This window comes from Cebidichthys violaceus, unplaced genomic scaffold (genome assembly GCF_023349555.1).
Source record: "Cebidichthys violaceus isolate CVI_PGR_0920_01 unplaced genomic scaffold, fCebVio1.0.p SCAF_11, whole genome shotgun sequence".
NCBI lineage: Eukaryota > Metazoa > Chordata > Actinopteri > Perciformes > Stichaeidae > Cebidichthys > Cebidichthys violaceus.
In genome coordinates, this window is record NW_027176274.1 from 13,905,864 (window position 1) to 13,923,108 (window position 17,245).

At 41.4% G+C, this 17,245-nt stretch overlaps 5 protein-coding genes across 7 annotated transcripts in view; 2 read left to right on the plus strand and 3 right to left on the minus strand.

Annotated features, from left to right (window-relative positions):
- The first annotated feature begins 526 nt into the window (after positions 1–526).
- Positions 527–4,792, plus strand: LOC137868304 (inosine-uridine preferring nucleoside hydrolase-like). 2 transcript variants are annotated; one of them, XM_068704997.1, is made up of 8 exons: positions 527–770; positions 895–975; positions 1,466–1,554; positions 1,727–1,914; positions 3,047–3,226; positions 3,381–3,492; positions 3,975–4,111; positions 4,248–4,792. In XM_068704997.1, the coding sequence occupies exons 2-8, from the start codon at positions 911–913 to the stop codon at positions 4,593–4,595; spliced, it is 1,119 nt and encodes a 372-aa protein (XP_068561098.1). In that variant the 5' UTR covers positions 527–770; positions 895–910; the 3' UTR covers positions 4,596–4,792. The 2 variants fall into 2 exon arrangements, with proteins under 2 accessions (XP_068561098.1, XP_068561099.1); XM_068704998.1 differs by lacking the exons at positions 527–770; positions 895–975 and having other exon boundaries at positions 1,464–1,554; positions 1,713–1,914.
- On the minus strand, positions 4,739–6,449 carry LOC137868307 (cytochrome c oxidase assembly factor 5). The gene is made up of 3 exons (XM_068705000.1): positions 6,050–6,449; positions 5,367–5,450; positions 4,739–5,094 (listed from the first exon to the last, which is right to left on the minus strand). The coding sequence occupies exons 1-3, from the start codon at positions 6,149–6,151 to the stop codon at positions 5,053–5,055; spliced, it is 228 nt and encodes a 75-aa protein (XP_068561101.1). The 5' UTR covers positions 6,152–6,449; the 3' UTR covers positions 4,739–5,052.
- Positions 6,450–8,212: 1,763 nt separating this feature from the next.
- LOC137868303 (inosine-uridine preferring nucleoside hydrolase-like) lies at positions 8,213–12,382 on the plus strand. Of its 2 annotated transcripts, XM_068704995.1 has the most exons (8): positions 8,213–8,441; positions 8,566–8,646; positions 9,137–9,225; positions 9,398–9,585; positions 10,718–10,897; positions 11,042–11,153; positions 11,636–11,772; positions 11,909–12,382. In XM_068704995.1, exons 2-8 carry the CDS (start codon positions 8,582–8,584, stop codon positions 12,254–12,256), a joined length of 1,119 nt encoding a protein of 372 aa, XP_068561096.1. In that variant the 5' UTR covers positions 8,213–8,441; positions 8,566–8,581; the 3' UTR covers positions 12,257–12,382. The 2 variants fall into 2 exon arrangements, with proteins under 2 accessions (XP_068561096.1, XP_068561097.1); XM_068704996.1 differs by lacking the exons at positions 8,213–8,441; positions 8,566–8,646 and having other exon boundaries at positions 9,135–9,225; positions 9,384–9,585.
- A 17-nt stretch (positions 12,383–12,399) lies between these two features.
- On the minus strand, positions 12,400–13,933 carry LOC137868306 (cytochrome c oxidase assembly factor 5). The gene is made up of 3 exons (XM_068704999.1): positions 13,711–13,933; positions 13,028–13,111; positions 12,400–12,755 (listed from the first exon to the last, which is right to left on the minus strand). Exons 1-3 carry the CDS (start codon positions 13,810–13,812, stop codon positions 12,714–12,716), a joined length of 228 nt encoding a protein of 75 aa, XP_068561100.1. The 5' UTR covers positions 13,813–13,933; the 3' UTR covers positions 12,400–12,713.
- A 231-nt stretch (positions 13,934–14,164) lies between these two features.
- Positions 14,165–17,245, minus strand: part of mgat4a (alpha-1,3-mannosyl-glycoprotein 4-beta-N-acetylglucosaminyltransferase A) — a 29,142-nt gene continuing 26,061 nt past the window's right edge. The window contains exons 15-16 of the mRNA XM_068704994.1: positions 16,833–16,945; positions 14,165–16,718 (exon numbers count right to left, since the gene is read on the minus strand). Of these exons, the coding sequence (XP_068561095.1) occupies positions 16,692–16,718; positions 16,833–16,945 (140 nt within the window). The 3' untranslated portion in view covers positions 14,165–16,691. The remainder of the gene's footprint in view (positions 16,719–16,832; positions 16,946–17,245) is intronic.

The following is a 17,245-nucleotide window of genomic DNA, read 5'->3' on the forward strand; positions in this document are numbered from 1 at the left end:
GCACGTGTTCATTCAATGCGACAATAACAGACAAATCGTTAACCGCATTTAGGCAGCATCGGCTAGAGAACAACGAACTCACACGTAGCAGAAGACATTTACATGAACACAAGTAGACCAATGGGATTAGGAAGTACCCCTAAACTGACATTGTTCCATTTTACAACGTGACCAATGGCAAATGAATTATACTTCGTGCACAGACCGTGCACGGTCCCTCCACAGTGATTTGTATTCCATTAGGATCCCCACTTTTAGTTTTCTCTCTTAAAATGAGCTTCTGATTAAGGCTTCATTACCTAACGAGCAAGGTAGGCAACTGTCACAGACTTTTAAAATCTACAGTAGTCTCACGCAAAAATGGAATATGCACAACACCGGGACCGTGAAACTGAAGCAGATACTTGCAATTTAGCCATCATTATTTTGATTATTTACAAATAAATCATCATGGAAAAAAAAAGAAACCTAAGGTTGTAAATTTACTCAAGTTGAAAAAAAAATCTGTTACGGAGTCGCACGAAAAAACCTGTTTCCCTTTAAGGCTATTCACGGAAATGACGTCATTGCCATAGATTGTCTCGTTTTAATAGATAATCACTTCAGTATACAAACAATGTCCCAATGACCCAAACTGGACATGTGTACATTCACCCACGCATGCGCGTGTTGATCTAAACCACTACAGTTTAGAACCCGTTTAGAAAGCAGTGACGGGACGGTTTCACCGGACACGTATTTGTACTCCTCCTCAAGCTTTGTGTTAACACGTGAGTTTTCACCATAACACCGAAATGTGAACAGGTGCTGCTTTGCGCTGTACTGCTTCTCGGTGCAGTTTTTTTGGTGCGCAGAAATTACGGCAGAGTGAGAGCTCGCTAATCGTCCTCTCAGGGCTCCATCTGACTGCATGGCGGAGACTTTAGTCCGATGTGTTGCAACAACATCCCACGTTTTCAGCGGCTCTGCGTGGAGGTGAGACGAGACTGCTCTTTTACACATGTGACCTAAAAACTGAAAAGATTTTTGAGACACTTCACACAGACACCGATACTTGCAACGTCTTCATATTTCTCTCTAACAGCTGTCATGTTAGCTTGTTGTGTGCCTCTGTCGACCAAACAGATTAAAGAACTCGTGGAAGACATTTGCATGTTCGTGAATGCAGAAATTACAGAAATGAAACCTTGATTTAAAATCAGGATTGTGACAACTTATGGAGTATTTTTGGTATTACTCATTTTGCTAAAGTTAAGGATCTTCACCTTTCACTGTAAATATACTTCTTTGTATTAATACAATTTGAATGTGTTTTGCATGGGACACTTGCAACAAGTGGTGTGTTTATTCCCCATCTGTTAATAGACATTGATTAACAAGAAGCTTAGTTATTATTACTTTTTGCTTCCTGTTGCATAACTCCCACTCAGCCCGCTCTCCAATCAGATTCTCTTGCTGCTCAAAGGTTGTTTGCAGCTGACCGTCATTGGTTCCGCTCTGTGAGAGAGAGGGTCTTCAAACACTGCAGTTCATCTTGTTCACACTCAGCTACAAGTAGGTGTGAATTAAACAACCAGCAGAGCTCACCACAGGTCTCTATAACCCTGATCTAGGGTAAATGTTGTGTCCAGCTTACTCGAGGAGTACGACACAAACTAAAGTGTCTGAGTAACAGTCGCTCTCAGTAGTGTTTTGTTCTTATTGGACTGTAGTCTTTGCTCCTCAGGGTCCACGATGAGTAAGAAGCTGCTGGTGGATGTAGACTGTGGGGTGGACGATGCTCAGGCCATCATGTTGGCGCTGGCCGCCCCCAACGTGGAGCTCCTGGGCATCACCTGTGTGCATGGAAACACCACGGTGGAGAATGTGTGTAAGAACACACTGCGAGTGCTGCAAGCCTGCAGTAAACTTGAGGTGGGTGGGTGCAGGAGGTTACTGTTGTTTTCCATACAGTGTAGATATTTTATGATCCTGACATGATTTACTGGTGAGTATTGTCTTTTTTTTTTATTGACCATCATCAATGTGTTTGTGAGCGCAGCAAGGCCGAGGAAATCACTGGCATCATGTGTGCCAACAATGAGTTGTTGTTTGTCAAGCCGCATGACATTGGGGCAGGAACTGGACGACCGGTTTGAGCTCAGATAGCTTGAATAGAAAAGTATAGTGAGTAGATATCAATATTAGACTACTGCATTTTAATACCAAAACGAAATGTTTGGGGAAAATGGGAAGTGTGCTCTGGTTTTGGTTAGGTGCTCTGAAAAAGGGAATAAAACCAAACATTTGACAAAATTTTATTTTTGTGATTATATTAAATAAAACCACTGCTTATAATTTACAGTTTTACACATAAAGCGCTTTGTCTCACTCAATGGAAAAGTCTGTTAATTAGATTTGCCATTAATCGACAAGACAGTCATCAATCCCATCATACCAGTGCCTACTAATATAGATAGAACACTTTTTTTCATGTTCCCCATGTCTCTGCTGTCAACCGCTGTATCTAGTTTAAGGTATTAAATGTTCCTAAAAAGTACTTCAGAAAAGCAGAACGTCATATAGTCCAGATTTGTTAAACAGTGTATTTGAGCATAGCATACTAGATTTTTTTTGCAAAATGTTGAATTAGAAAGTCGGCGCATCAACCATAAAATTAGTGTGTCTTTAAAATTTAGGAAATTCATATTTTTATTTATGTATATAAATTTCATTATATAATTGTCGTATATAAATATACACAGTATTGACATAGTTAATCTTTTGAAAATGAAATTAATCAACTGTTTATAGATCAATAACATCAACCAAATTGAAGTAAATGGTAGAATCATTTAACATCCAATGTAGCTGTATAATTTGCTAAATTAGCTACAATGGGATAAACGGTTAAAATGTCTGATAATTTGTATCATCGTATCTTGTAGTTTAAATTGGCATAACTAGGAAAATCATTGCATAAATGGACAGAACACAGTTTGTAAGCTGTGTAGTAATAACAGCAGTATACATGTTTGTTTCATCTGCTGTGCTCTTCTTTTTTCAGATTCCAGTGTTTAAAGGTGCAGCTAAGCCGATCCTCGGGAACAGCATTGATGCGGGACACTTCCACGGACAGGACGGGCTGGGAGACGCTCCTGACCCCAACGCTCCCAGTCCGGACCTGGTTCAGAAGGAGGGCGCTGTGTCGGCCATCATCAGGATTGTCAATGAGAACCCTGGGGAGGTGAGAGGTTTTAGACAGAGGTGTGTGTGTGTGTGTGTGTGCGTGCGTGCGTGTGTGTGTGTGTGTGTGTGTGTGTGTGTGTGTGTGTGTGTGTGTGTGTGTGTGTGTGTGTGTGTATCCCTTTCAGTTCTGTAAGTCTAGCTTCATTCCCCAGGTGTCTCTGGTTGCCACGGCCCCTCTCACCAACCTGGCTCTAGCTGTGAGAATGGATCCGTCTCTACCGAGCAAACTTCGAGGGCTCTACGTCATGGGAGGCAACACCGAATGTTAGTGAAATCGTGAAGTTGAACCAAAAAGGTGGTGAAGGTGACACAGTATTGGAGGGTTAGACAAAGTGTCATATGGGGAAATGGACTTTTCCATTTCTTTCACCATTGCACCTCTTATTGACTTGACTGTCATGTCTGTTGTGTTGCAACTTCCCCAATATGAGGATTTTCTGCTTTATAAACTGAATATTTTGGGGTTTTGGACTGTTGGTCAGGCAAAACAAGCAAGTCAATATTTTCCATAAGTTTCTGCTATTATCCTGACAAAAACATGAGACAATTAATCGAGATACGATACGATTCTCCGAAAAGGAGAACAGTTGTTAGCTGCAGCCCTAAGTGTGACCCCAGTGTTTGTAATTTGAATCAAACAACTTCAGAATTTAAATCCTTGTCTAAGTGTTCTCATTATTCTGTCCACATCCTGTAATGGTGGCGTTCAGTGTGTAATCATGTCTTTCTGTGGTTTGCTCCTTCAGCTCGAGGAAACACTACGGTGTGTGGCGAGTTCAATTTCACTGCTGATCCAGAAGCTGCGTACATCGTACTGAACGACTACCAGTGTCCCACCTACTTGGCCTGCTGGGAGTTCACCTGCTACAGCAAGCTATCCTGGGCAAGGCTTTTTACACATTGTAACATATTCATTCCTCAGACTAATTACAGCACATAACCCTTTTTAATAAGTTAATGCGTCAATGTATTCATCGGAGACACAATCCTGCTGTTTACATCTTTCCTGGTGTTGACAGGAGTTTTGTGATGCCTGGTTGGCGCAGGACACCGACAAAGCTCGCTTCATGGCGCGGGTGTTCCAGCACAGCATCGAGGCGTCACAGAGCGAGCACCTCCAGAAGGAGTTTGTCGCCGGCACAGGTTTTGTCTCCTGCGACTCGTATGCCATGGCCGCCGCCGCGGACGACTCGTTCATCATAGAAAGCGACCATTATCCAGTCAGCGTAGAGCTGACGGGCACGCACACCAGAGGCATGATGATCATGGACACTGTGGGCTTTCTGAAGAAGGCTCACAAGGCTTACATCATGAAGAAGGTGGACATGGAGAAGTTCAAGCAGATGATGATGGCCGCTTTAAAATAACAGCTCTGAACACATTAATCGAGCATCGGTGAGCAGCCAGTTTTCTGTTGAGTTGTAGAAGAAGCTATGTATGATGTAATGTTAATGCTATATCATCATAAAAACAGTTTTTAACACTAGAAATCATGTGTTTCAGTCAGATGTGGGTTTAATGGCAGCACTTTATTACAATTGTAATAAACTTTCTTTACATTTTATTCATTAAATTAAAAAAAGTTTCTCATAACACACACACACGCCAGCTCCACGGTTTTTCACTACATGTTGCTGCAGAGTTGGTAATCCTTTTGCGTACATTGTTCTTTTAACATTTGGTAGTCCTTTGCGCCCCACTTTCTTGAAACATGCGCTTCAGATGAGGTTGTGAGCAGCACTGATGAATGATTTGAATCATTAGATGTGTTAACACTTGCTCATCCAGCATTCACTCTACCACGCGGCTGCATCAGACGGTTCCTCAATATCCTTTCCTTCCTCGGAATCTCGACCTTGTGTCCAGCTGTCAAAAGAGGACAGACATTGGTCAGCTTAAAACAGGAGTCGAGTTATCTTTGTCTAAGACAGAATTTAATGTAAACTTCATCAGGCATTTGTTTTTAATATAATATCTGTTTCGTTGTGCTTTGGGTCACCATGGGAAAACACAGCTTACAAGACACAAATGGAAAGAGGAAGATAAAACATTCCCTGAACTCTTTACTCCTCCACCTTGCACCGGTTCCTTGTTGCACAAATGTTTTCAAAAGTGCTATGTAATTACCGCTGACTCACCATTGACCTTTTGCACTCAAAGAAGGATGTTTGCAGGGCTTTGCAGTGGCCTTCCTTCAAACACTCACTGGGCAGCTTCCCCTCCTGACAAATTAAGAAACCAGTTACAATACACTGGGCACTTCCCATGAGCAAAATGTGCATCCTCTCCTACAAATATATTAGAACCTGAAATATAATGTTAAGTCAGACTGACATCCGTTAAAAAAAGGTTTAACACTGAACATGTAAATCTAAACCTGTAATGAATCTGATGCTTTCTTATGGTGTGAGATGTTGCAGTAGCTTAGCTTACTGTAACCTAGTTATCTTAAGTAGTTATGGTTACCAGCATTGCGTTAGCTTGTTAATTAGCAACCGAAGCAATATACGTATTTTGTAAGGAGTAACGTTGACACCGAATTGAACCGCGTCTCACATCAATTCGTTTAACAATTGTTCACATTTACAAGTCGATATTAAATGGTCAGTTTCTACACTGGAGTTCAGCGTTACGTTCAGTTCCGGTTTGTTACAGAGGTGACTGGTTGGGGTTACGGTTCAATTTAGGTGGGTTAAAGGTGCCTGTTCAACCCCAGGCGTGTGTAGACTAATGTTAACATTAGTATGGTCCAACAACGGACCGTTTCAAAAATGTACTTATTACATATTACTCATGTTACGACCAGAGGACGTTCGCTTACCTTTACCACGCAGTCGTGCTGAAGGAGACACGCCTTGAAGTCCTCTCTGATGCCGGCGCAAGCTCTGGTGTCTTCCTCTTTGTCCTCGTAATATTTCGGCATCGTGCAGAATCCACTAACACCAATGTTCACTTATTCATAAATTCAGAAGCGCAAGAATGCGCTAGTTAACGGTGGCACCAATGTTATGAAAGCTTTCAGCCGCCATTTTTTTTGTACTTTTGGGTCAGTAGTGGTGTACATCTCGGAGTTCGGGCATGGAGACCTTCAGCGTTTAGTATGCGCCTTACTGTGGAAACTGAAACCTCAGTGTCTGCTGCCACCAAGTCTTGCTGCAGGTCTTTTTCAGTCTCTCGAGGGTTTTTGGCCACCTGCCTGCTCAGAAATCTGGTGGTAGCTGTTGATAGCTTCTTCTTTCTGCCACGTCCAGGTTGTGTAGCCAGTGTTCCTTTAACGATAAACTTGAGAACTATGCTTCTAATGGTATGTCTAGGAACATTCAGTGCCTTTGCTATTTTTTTTGTATCCTTTTCCTTGTTTGTGCAAGGCAATGAAGAAGAGTGTGGTGAGTTCTTTTGTTTTATTAAGCATCTCAATCAAATCTGATTATATCTTTCTGATTAAAATCAATCTTGATTTGAACTATTCTATATTATATGTAATTAACACTGGATAATACCGGAGGGGGGCGCGGCTCAGGGATGTGCATCAGGGGAGGCAGGCAGAGCCTCACCTGTCATGAAAAGTAAAAAACAAATAATGATCAAATAATTATTAATATTTCTCTCCTGATCTGTGCTATACATGTAATTTCTGTATGATTTCAAGCATTTTTATAATCAAAATCGCTGAATTAGTCCTGTTCAAACAGAGAGGAGACACGCGAGGTGAGGCAGCAACGAGCTGTGCCCAGGAGCATTTCTAGAATTCAAAGAAAGGGGCGGCTTAGCACCAAGGGGAGCGGCATGTTTGCGCGCGTAGTGTGCGGCAATTCTTTTTTGGGGCCCATTTGGAGCCGTGGATATCCATTGTTTCAGACAGTCCATTGATTGGTTCAATCAGAAAGAGTGTGATTCTGCTCTGTAGTTTTGCTAGGATTCAGTATATGATAATACAAGAGACAGAATTTCAGGGTCATAGTGAAATTTGACAACACAAATATGACCTTTTCTCAAATAAAGAGAGATAAATAATGTCCCTGCTTGTAAAGGAAAGACGGTTAAACTAGCTTTTCATATCCGTGTCACTCATCACACATCTCAACACTATAGCCTGAAACATTCACCCAAATAGCTTAAGAAACTTTTATTTACATAAATAAATGAATGACATAATGAATCATTACAAATAATTCAGTGTTTATGCAGTTTATTCACGTTCAATTGTGGGAAAGTGACAGAAATATGACTTTATCACAATCATATATTATCTTCACTATTTATAATATTTGTTCATGTATTTGATTTAGCTCTCAAATTGATCGCTGGAGCAGACGCGGTCGAAAACGCGTAACTTTTACTTTGAAGGCGAGCTGTCTGTTTCCGACTCTACTTCCTTTACTCGATGTTCATTATTAAAGTTGGATAACGGAACAAGCTGATGTTTTGGTGCGGAATTGCATTGCACGTGTTCATTCAATGCGACAATAACAGACAAAGCGTTAACCGCATTTAGGCAGCATCGGCTAGAGAACAACGAACTCACACGTAGCAGAAGACATTTACATGAACACAAGTAGACCAATGGGATTAGGAAGTACCCCTAAACTGACATTGTTCCATTTTACAACGTGACCAATGGCAAATGAATTATACTTCGTGCACAGACCGTGCACGGTCCCTCCACAGTGATTTGTATTCCATTAGGATCCCCACTTTTAGTTTTCTCTCTTAAAATGAGCTTCTGATTAAGGCTTCATTACCTAACGAGCAAGGTAGGCAACTGTCACAGACTTTTAAAATCTACAGTAGTCTCACGCAAAAATGGAATATGCACAACACCGGGACCGTGAAACTGAAGCAGATACTTGCAATTTAGCCATCATTATTTTGATTATTTACAAATAAATCATCATGGAAAAAAAAAGAAACCTAAGGTTGTAAATTTACTCAAGTTGAAAAAAAAATCTGTTACGGAGTCGCACGAAAAAACCTGTTTCCCTTTAAGGCTATTCACGGAAATGACGTCATTGCCATAGATTGTCTCGTTTTAATAGATAATCACTTCAGTATACAAACAATGTCCCAATGACCCAAACTGGACATGTGTACATTCACCCACGCATGCGCGTGTTGATCTAAACCACTACAGTTTAGAACCCGTTTAGAAAGCAGTGACGGGACGGTTTCACCGGACACGTATTTGTACTCCTCCTCAAGCTTTGTGTTAACACGTGAGTTTTCACCATAACACCGAAATGTGAACAGGTGCTGCTTTGCGCTGTACTGCTTCTCGGTGCAGTTTTTTTGGTGCGCAGAAATTACGGCAGAGTGAGAGCTCGCTAATCGTCCTCTCAGGGCTCCATCTGACTGCATGGCGGAGACTTTAGTCCGATGTGTTGCAACAACATCCCACGTTTTCAGCGGCTCTGCGTGGAGGTGAGACGAGACTGCTCTTTTACACATGTGACCTAAAAACTGAAAAGATTTTTGAGACACTTCACACAGACACCGATACTTGCAACGTCTTCATATTTCTCTCTAACAGCTGTCATGTTAGCTTGTTGTGTGCCTCTGTCGACCAAACAGATTAAAGAACTCGTGGAAGACATTTGCATGTTCGTGAATGCAGAAATTACAGAAATGAAACCTTGATTTAAAATCAGGATTGTGACAACTTATGGAGTATTTTTGGTATTACTCATTTTGCTAAAGTTAAGGATCTTCACCTTTCACTGTAAATATACTTCTTTGTATTAATACAATTTGAATGTGTTTTGCATGGGACACTTGCAACAAGTGGTGTGTTTATTCCCCATCTGTTAATAGACATTGATTAACAAGAAGCTTAGTTATTATTACTTTTTGCTTCCTGTTGCATAACTCCCACTCAGCCCGCTCTCCAATCAGATTCTCTTGCTGCTCAAAGGTTGTTTGCAGCTGACCGTCATTGGTTCCGCTCTGTGAGAGAGAGGGTCTTCAAACACTGCAGTTCATCTTGTTCACACTCAGCTACAAGTAGGTGTGAATTAAACAACCAGCAGAGCTCACCACAGGTCTCTATAACCCTGATCTAGGGTAAATGTTGTGTCCAGCTTACTCGAGGAGTACGACACAAACTAAAGTGTCTGAGTAACAGTTGCTCTCAGTAGTGTTTTGTTCTTATTGGACTGTAGTCTTTGCTCCTCAGGGTCCACGATGAGTAAGAAGCTGCTGGTGGATGTAGACTGTGGGGTGGACGATGCTCAGGCCATCATGTTGGCGCTGGCCGCCCCCAACGTGGAGCTCCTGGGCATCACCTGTGTGCATGGAAACACCACGGTGGAGAATGTGTGTAAGAACACACTGCGAGTGCTGCAAGCCTGCAGTAAACTTGAGGTGGGTGGGTGCAGGAGGTTACTGTTGTTTTCCATACAGTGTAGATATTTTATGATCCTGACATGATTTACTGGTGAGTATTGTCTTTTTTTTTTATTGACCATCATCAATGTGTTTGTGAGCGCAGCAAGGCCGAGGAAATCACTGGCATCATGTGTGCCAACAATGAGTTGTTGTTTGTCAAGCCGCATGACATTGGGGCAGGAACTGGACGACCGGTTTGAGCTCAGATAGCTTGAATAGAAAAGTATAGTGAGTAGATATCAATATTAGACTACTGCATTTTAATACCAAAACGAAATGTTTGGGGAAAATGGGAAGTGTGCTGTGGTTTTGGTTAGGTGCTCTGAAAAAGGGAATAAAACCAAACATTTGACAAAATTTTATTTTTGTGATTATATTAAATAAAACCACTGCTTATAATTTACAGTTTTACACATAAAGCGCTTTGTCTCACTCAATGGAAAAGTCTGTTAATTAGATTTGCCATTAATCGACAAGACAGTCATCAATCCCATCATACCAGTGCCTACTAATATAGATAGAACACTTTTTTTCATGTTCCCCATGTCTCTGCTGTCAACCGCTGTATCTAGTTTAAGGTATTAAATGTTCCTAAAAAGTACTTCAGAAAAGCAGAACGTCATATAGTCCAGATTTGTTAAACAGTGTATTTGAGCATAGCATACTAGATTTTTTTTGCAAAATGTTGAATTAGAAAGTCGGCGCATCAACCATAAAATTAGTGTGTCTTTAAAATTTAGGAAATTCATATTTTTATTTATGTATATAAATTTCATTATATAATTGTCGTATATAAATATACACAGTATTGACATAGTTAATCTTTTGAAAATGAAATTAATCAACTGTTTATAGATCAATAACATCAACCAAATTGAAGTAAATGGTAGAATCATTTAACATCCAATGTAGCTGTATAATTTGCTAAATTAGCTACAATGGGATAAACGGTTAAAATGTCTGATAATTTGTATCATCGTATCTTGTAGTTTAAATTGGCATAACTAGGAAAATCATTGCATAAATGGACAGAACACAGTTTGTAAGCTGTGTAGTAATAACAGCAGTATACATGTTTGTTTCATCTGCTGTGCTCTTCTTTTTTCAGATTCCAGTGTTTAAAGGTGCAGCTAAGCCGATCCTCGGGAACAGCATTGATGCGGGACACTTCCACGGACAGGACGGGCTGGGAGACGCTCCTGACCCCAACGCTCCCAGTCCGGACCTGGTTCAGAAGGAGGGCGCTGTGTCGGCCATCATCAGGATTGTCAATGAGAACCCTGGGGAGGTGAGAGGTTTTAGACAGAGGTGTGTGTGTGTGTGTGTGTGTGTGTGTGTGTGTGTGTGTGTGTGTGTGTGTGTGTGTGTGTGTGTGTGTGTGTGTGTGTGTGTGTATCCCTTTCAGTTCTGTAAGTCTAGCTTCATTCCCCAGGTGTCTCTGGTTGCCACGGCCCCTCTCACCAACCTGGCTCTAGCTGTGAGAATGGATCCGTCTCTACCGAGCAAACTTCGAGGGCTCTACGTCATGGGAGGCAACACCGAATGTTAGTGAAATCGTGAAGTTGAACCAAAAAGGTGGTGAAGGTGACACAGTATTGGAGGGTTAGACAAAGTGTCATATGGGGAAATGGACTTTTCCATTTCTTTCACCATTGCACCTCTTATTGACTTGACTGTCATGTCTGTTGTGTTGCAACTTCCCCAATATGAGGATTTTCTGCTTTATAAACTGAATATTTTGGGGTTTTGGACTGTTGGTCAGGCAAAACAAGCAAGTCAATATTTTCCATAAGTTTCTGCTATTATCCTGACAAAAACATGAGACAATTAATCGAGATATGATACGATTCTCCGAAAAGGAGAACAGTTGTTAGCTGCAGCCCTAAGTGTGACCCCAGTGTTTGTAATTTGAATCAAACAACTTCAGAATTTAAATCCTTGTCTAAGTGTTCTCATTATTCTGTCCACATCCTGTAATGGTGGCGTTCAGTGTGTAATCATGTCTTTCTGTGGTTTGCTCCTTCAGCTCGAGGAAACACTACGGTGTGTGGCGAGTTCAATTTCACTGCTGATCCAGAAGCTGCGTACATCGTACTGAACGACTACCAGTGTCCCACCTACTTGGCCTGCTGGGAGTTCACCTGCTACAGCAAGCTATCCTGGGCAAGGCTTTTTACACATTGTAACATATTCATTCCTCAGACTAATTACAGCACATAACCCTTTTTAATAAGTTAATGCGTCAATGTATTCATCGGAGACACAATCCTGCTGTTTACATCTTTCCTGGTGTTGACAGGAGTTTTGTGATGCCTGGTTGGCGCAGGACACCGACAAAGCTCGCTTCATGGCGCGGGTGTTCCAGCACAGCATCGAGGCGTCACAGAGCGAGCGCCTCCAGAAGGAGTTTGTCGCCGGCACAGGTTTTGTCTCCTGCGACTCGTATGCCATGGCCGCCGCCGCGGACGACTCGTTCATCATAGAAAGCGACCATTATCCAGTCAGCGTAGAGCTGACGGGCACGCACACCAGAGGCATGATGATCATGGACACTGTGGGCTTTCTGAAGAAGGCTCACAAGGCTTACATCATGAAGAAGGTGGACATGGAGAAGTTCAAGCAGATGATGATGGCCGCTTTAAAATAACAGCTCTGAACACATTAATCGAGCATCGGTGAGCAGCCAGTTTTCTGTTGAGTTGTAGAAGAAGCTATGTATGATGTAATGTTAATGCTATATCATCATAAAAACAGTTTTTAACACTAGAAATCATGTGTTTCAGTTAGATGTGGGTTTAATGGCAGCACTTTATTACAATTGTAATAAACTTTCTTTACATTTTATTCATTAAATTAAAAAAAGTTTCTCATAACACACACACACGCCAGCTCCACGGTTTTTCACTACATGTTGCTGCAGAGTTGGTAATCCTTTTGCGTACATTGTTCTTTTAACATTTGGTAGTCCTTTGCGCCCCACTTTCTTGAAACATGCGCTTCAGATGAGGTTGTGAGCAGCACTGATGAATGATTTGAATCATTAGATGTGTTAACACTTGCTCATCCAGCATTCACTCTACCACGCGGCTGCATCAGACGGTTCCTCAATATCCTTTCCTTCCTCGGAATCTCGACCTTGTGTCCAGCTGTCAAAAGAGGACAGACATTGGTCAGCTTAAAACAGGAGTCGAGTTATCTTTGTCTAAGACAGAATTTAATGTAAACTTCATCAGGCATTTGTTTTTAATATAATATCTGTTTCGTTGTGCTTTGGGTCACCATGGGAAAACACAGCTTACAAGACACAAATGGAAAGAGGAAGATAAAACATTCCCTGAACTCTTTACTCCTCCACCTTGCACCGGTTCCTTGTTGCACAAATGTTTTCAAAAGTGCTATGTAATTACCGCTGACTCACCATTGACCTTTTGCACTCAAAGAAGGATGTTTGCAGGGCTTTGCAGTGGCCTTCCTTCAAACACTCACTGGGCAGCTTCCCCTCCTGACAAATTAAGAAACCAGTTACAATACACTGGGCACTTCCCATGAGCAAAATGTGCATCCTCTCCTACAAATATATTAGAACCTGAAATATAATGTTAAGTCAGACTGACATCCGTTAAAAAAAGGTTTAACACTGAACATGTAAATCTAAACCTGTAATGAATCTGATGCTTTCTTATGGTGTGAGATGTTGCAGTAGCTTAGCTTACTGTAACCTAGTTATCTTAAGTAGTTATGGTTACCAGCATTGCGTTAGCTTGTTAATTAGCAACCGAAGCAATATACGTATTTTGTAAGGAGTAACGTTGACACCGAATTGAACCGCGTCTCACATCAATTCGTTTAACAATTGTTCACATTTACAAGTCGATATTAAATGGTCAGTTTCTACACTGGAGTTCAGCGTTGCGTTCAGTTCCGGTTTGTTACAGAGGTGACTGGTTGGGGTTACGGTTCAATTTAGGTGGGTTAAAGGTGCCTGTTCAACCCCAGGCGTGTGTAGACTAATGTTAACATTAGTATGGTCCAACAACGGACCGTTTCAAAAATGTACTTATTACATATTACTCATGTTACGACCAGAGGACGTTCGCTTACCTTTACCACGCAGTCGTGCTGAAGGAGACACGCCTTGAAGTCCTCTCTGATGCCGGCGCAAGCTCTGGTGTCTTCCTCTTTGTCCTCGTAATATTTCGGCATCGTGCAGAATCCACTAACACCAATGTTCACTTATTCATAAATTCAGAAGCGCAAGAATGCGCTAGTTAACGGTGGCACCAATGTTATGAAAGCTTTCAGTCGCCATTTTTCTCAAACTGCATGATGGGAAAACGGAAAAAAATCAGCACAGAGAAGTGCATGCTGGGTAGGTTTGTAGTTTTTTTTATGTCGACAAAACATCTAATTGTGAAAAGTACAACAAAACTACGTCGAATAGATCTTCTGGTCATGTTCTCAATAGATTTACTTTACAAATGTTCCGAAATAAAACCTGGTGATGCAAATGGCATGAGTAATGCAAGTAGAACAAAATCACAACACAGAAAATGGCTATGACTTCCAACAACTTTTATCATTTATTTCAAAGTGTCCATGAAAAATTATTTCAAAAACATCAGCGTCAGACATACACATGTACACGATGAAGGCACATGAACTGATAGGTGTATGAGGTTGTCGATCAAGGGAAGAGTTCCTTTCTTTTTTTATTGTCCCTAGTCCACTTCCACCGAATACAGTAGGGGGAATCAGAGGGAGATTCATGACTGTTCATGCTGTTTTCATGCATTCACTTCCTGTCTGTATGTGGATACAGAACAAGAGGGAGAAGCCGATCCTGTTAGCAGTACTGGAAATGTCTTTCCCCTTCTTAAAACATGTTCCACCATTTAGGTGGCTTGCTCTCATCTTCTCCCAATTAAAAAAAAAAACAAATCTGATGAAGAGGCGTCGATCAAGCGTTCATCTGAAAATCAGTTTTCTTGACTACAGCTCTAGCATGGCTGGTTTTGATCAGGGGGGTGGAGGAGCCTGCTCTGACCAAAAACATTGGTTATGAACTACAAATAATGATCATGCATGTGAACAACATAAGCAAACAAATCTATTCCACCAAAAGGCACTTCACTACCCCCCTTGAATAAACCACTAAGATGCAAAATGAGTAAAGTTTCATTGAAATGGCTTCCACTCAAAACATTGGCCACACGCACACTAAACATGTCAAGTGAATTTCAATAAACTATTAAATGAGGCAGGAGAGAGAGAGAGTGAGGGAAAGAAAGACAGATAATGCTCATTGCTTATTTAAATATTTGCAATCAGTGAAAGTACTACATTACAGAGGCCAAATCATACAACAAAAAGACACACTTTGCAATAATCAGTAGTCATAATATTTTGTCCAATCGCAAAACAGATACTCAATTAGACAAAAGATTGTTATGTAAATTTGGAAGAGTCAGTGAAATGAGCATCGTCTATGCGATGGAAAATTTAAGTACAATGGTGAAGTGTGTGGTGATAACAAAAACAGTGAAAAAGCAGTGCAAATCATGCCGTTTCAGATGGTAATCTGGTACAAAAACCCCACTCTCTTTTTATCACTTTCACTTGGCGCAACACAGAAATATTGTTCTTAACACCCAATCACTAATTGGACAGTGTGTGTTATTTAAAAAATATTAGTATATCCAGCAAGCGTAGGCAAGCGTGAGAGATTGGAATAATGTTGCTGAGACAATTTCAAGGGACCTGGATATAAGGCACATTTTTTCCAATTTTGACCCACAACTTCTTCAAGAGAGTCTATTCACAACTCTCCTACCATTCAGACTTCAAGAAGTCAAAGTAAATCGTTTTAGTTGTAACGTTACGCTTCAAGTGAAAAGAAACTGGTACAGACTGAACTACTTGCACCAGCAGACAAAAGCAACTTCGCAAGTAGTCGTAAGAATGAAAAGAAAATGTACAATAGCGATTTTTGAAAAAAAAGGAAAAAAAGTACACAAATAAAACAGACTCTGAACTACCATAAACATCTCTTAATAGAATAAAAATATATTTTACCTCTTGTACAAATTAAAGATTTATTTCAAATAAATTAAGTCACCTTCATAGATCGTCAAAGCTGTAATAATATATCAATATAACAATATATCCCTTCAGGAAAATGACGCCAAGGCAATGTCTGATTGATTTACTATAAATGGACACCGAGGTCATACACAGCCTGTCAGACAGGAGGTGAGACAGATATAGTGTCATGGTACTTTTCTTGATGGATTGGGGTGGTTACCATGAAATCTGGCCTACAGTAGGGTCAAAGTTGTTTACGGACCGGCTACAGGCAGGGTTTTGGAACAGTGAGCTCATCCTGAGTTTTGTTTTTCAGGACAAGCGGAGTATTTGAGTGTGGCTGCTGACAATACTCTGGGAGTGAGGGAAACGTTGTCGTTCGGGCTGGTGTTGATCTAGAGCTCCATCTCTGTCGAGAACAGAGAGCAACTGGCCGTTAGTGATCACAACATACTTGATCATCGTGGGCTTCTGCTGGGGCGCTAGTGACAGTGCAATGCCCCAGCTGGCCCGAAGGTGGCAGCATTGAGTAACAGGCGGAGGATTTGGCAGCATCTACACCAGTGGGCCAGGTGACTGGTCCTCCCCAGATGTGATGATTTGTCCTCGTTCGTCCAAGCGTTGTCCGATTGTGTTCAAAGCTGCTGAACAGCACAGTCACTTTGAGAGCCGGAGCTGGGAACAGATGTCTTCACACACACTCCACGGTTGTTCTTTAGGACAGTAGTATTCACATTCTCACAAATGATTAAGCGCACAAGAGTGAGGGGGGGGGGGGGGGGGGGGGGGGATGCAGAAAGAAATGGAGAAATCGATCGATGAGAAGCAACAAAGTACATTAGGAACAGCGGGGACAGAGAGGTGGCGTTCCTCAGACAAGCAACTCTAGCGGGCTCTCATGACTTCACTGCTGGTTGCTGGGTGCCAGAGGCCCCGTGTAAGCAATCTAGGAGGATTCTGGTCCCCCAAGGGCCATGATTCATGTGCCCGCTCCTGAACAGTCAGCCAGCTATCCGTTTGATATGTACCTGCAAGAGGAAAGCAGAGCATCGCATGTGTTAATGGATGAAAACAAGGAGAAAAAGTGTTTTTATCATGTGATTGGACAGGAGAAGAACAGGCGTGGTGTGTGATTGGCTTACTTCACTGAGGATGGCCCACACTGCTGAGTCTTTGAGAACTGACAGTCGAAGTGCTATGATGGGATTGAAAGAAGGATCTACAGCACCTTCGGCCACACCCTTCTCAAACTGACCTGTGTGTTTAAGCAAACAAAGGACATGTGAGGTATTATTAAATCATATTTATAGATATAGTACAATACACAGTCAATAATTAACTTGGGTAATTATTAACTGACTCACTGGAAGATTATGAACTTTATTCAACCATCACATTTCCAAAAAAGCTAGGAAACGAACAAAAAATGCAGAGAAAATATCTGCAGGAAGAGCAGAAAACTCCAGATAACATTTGGAAAAGAAAAAGGCAGTGATTGAGAACATTTCACACACTTTTTTACACCGCTCAGGCTTTTTCAGTGTGTTTGTATGCA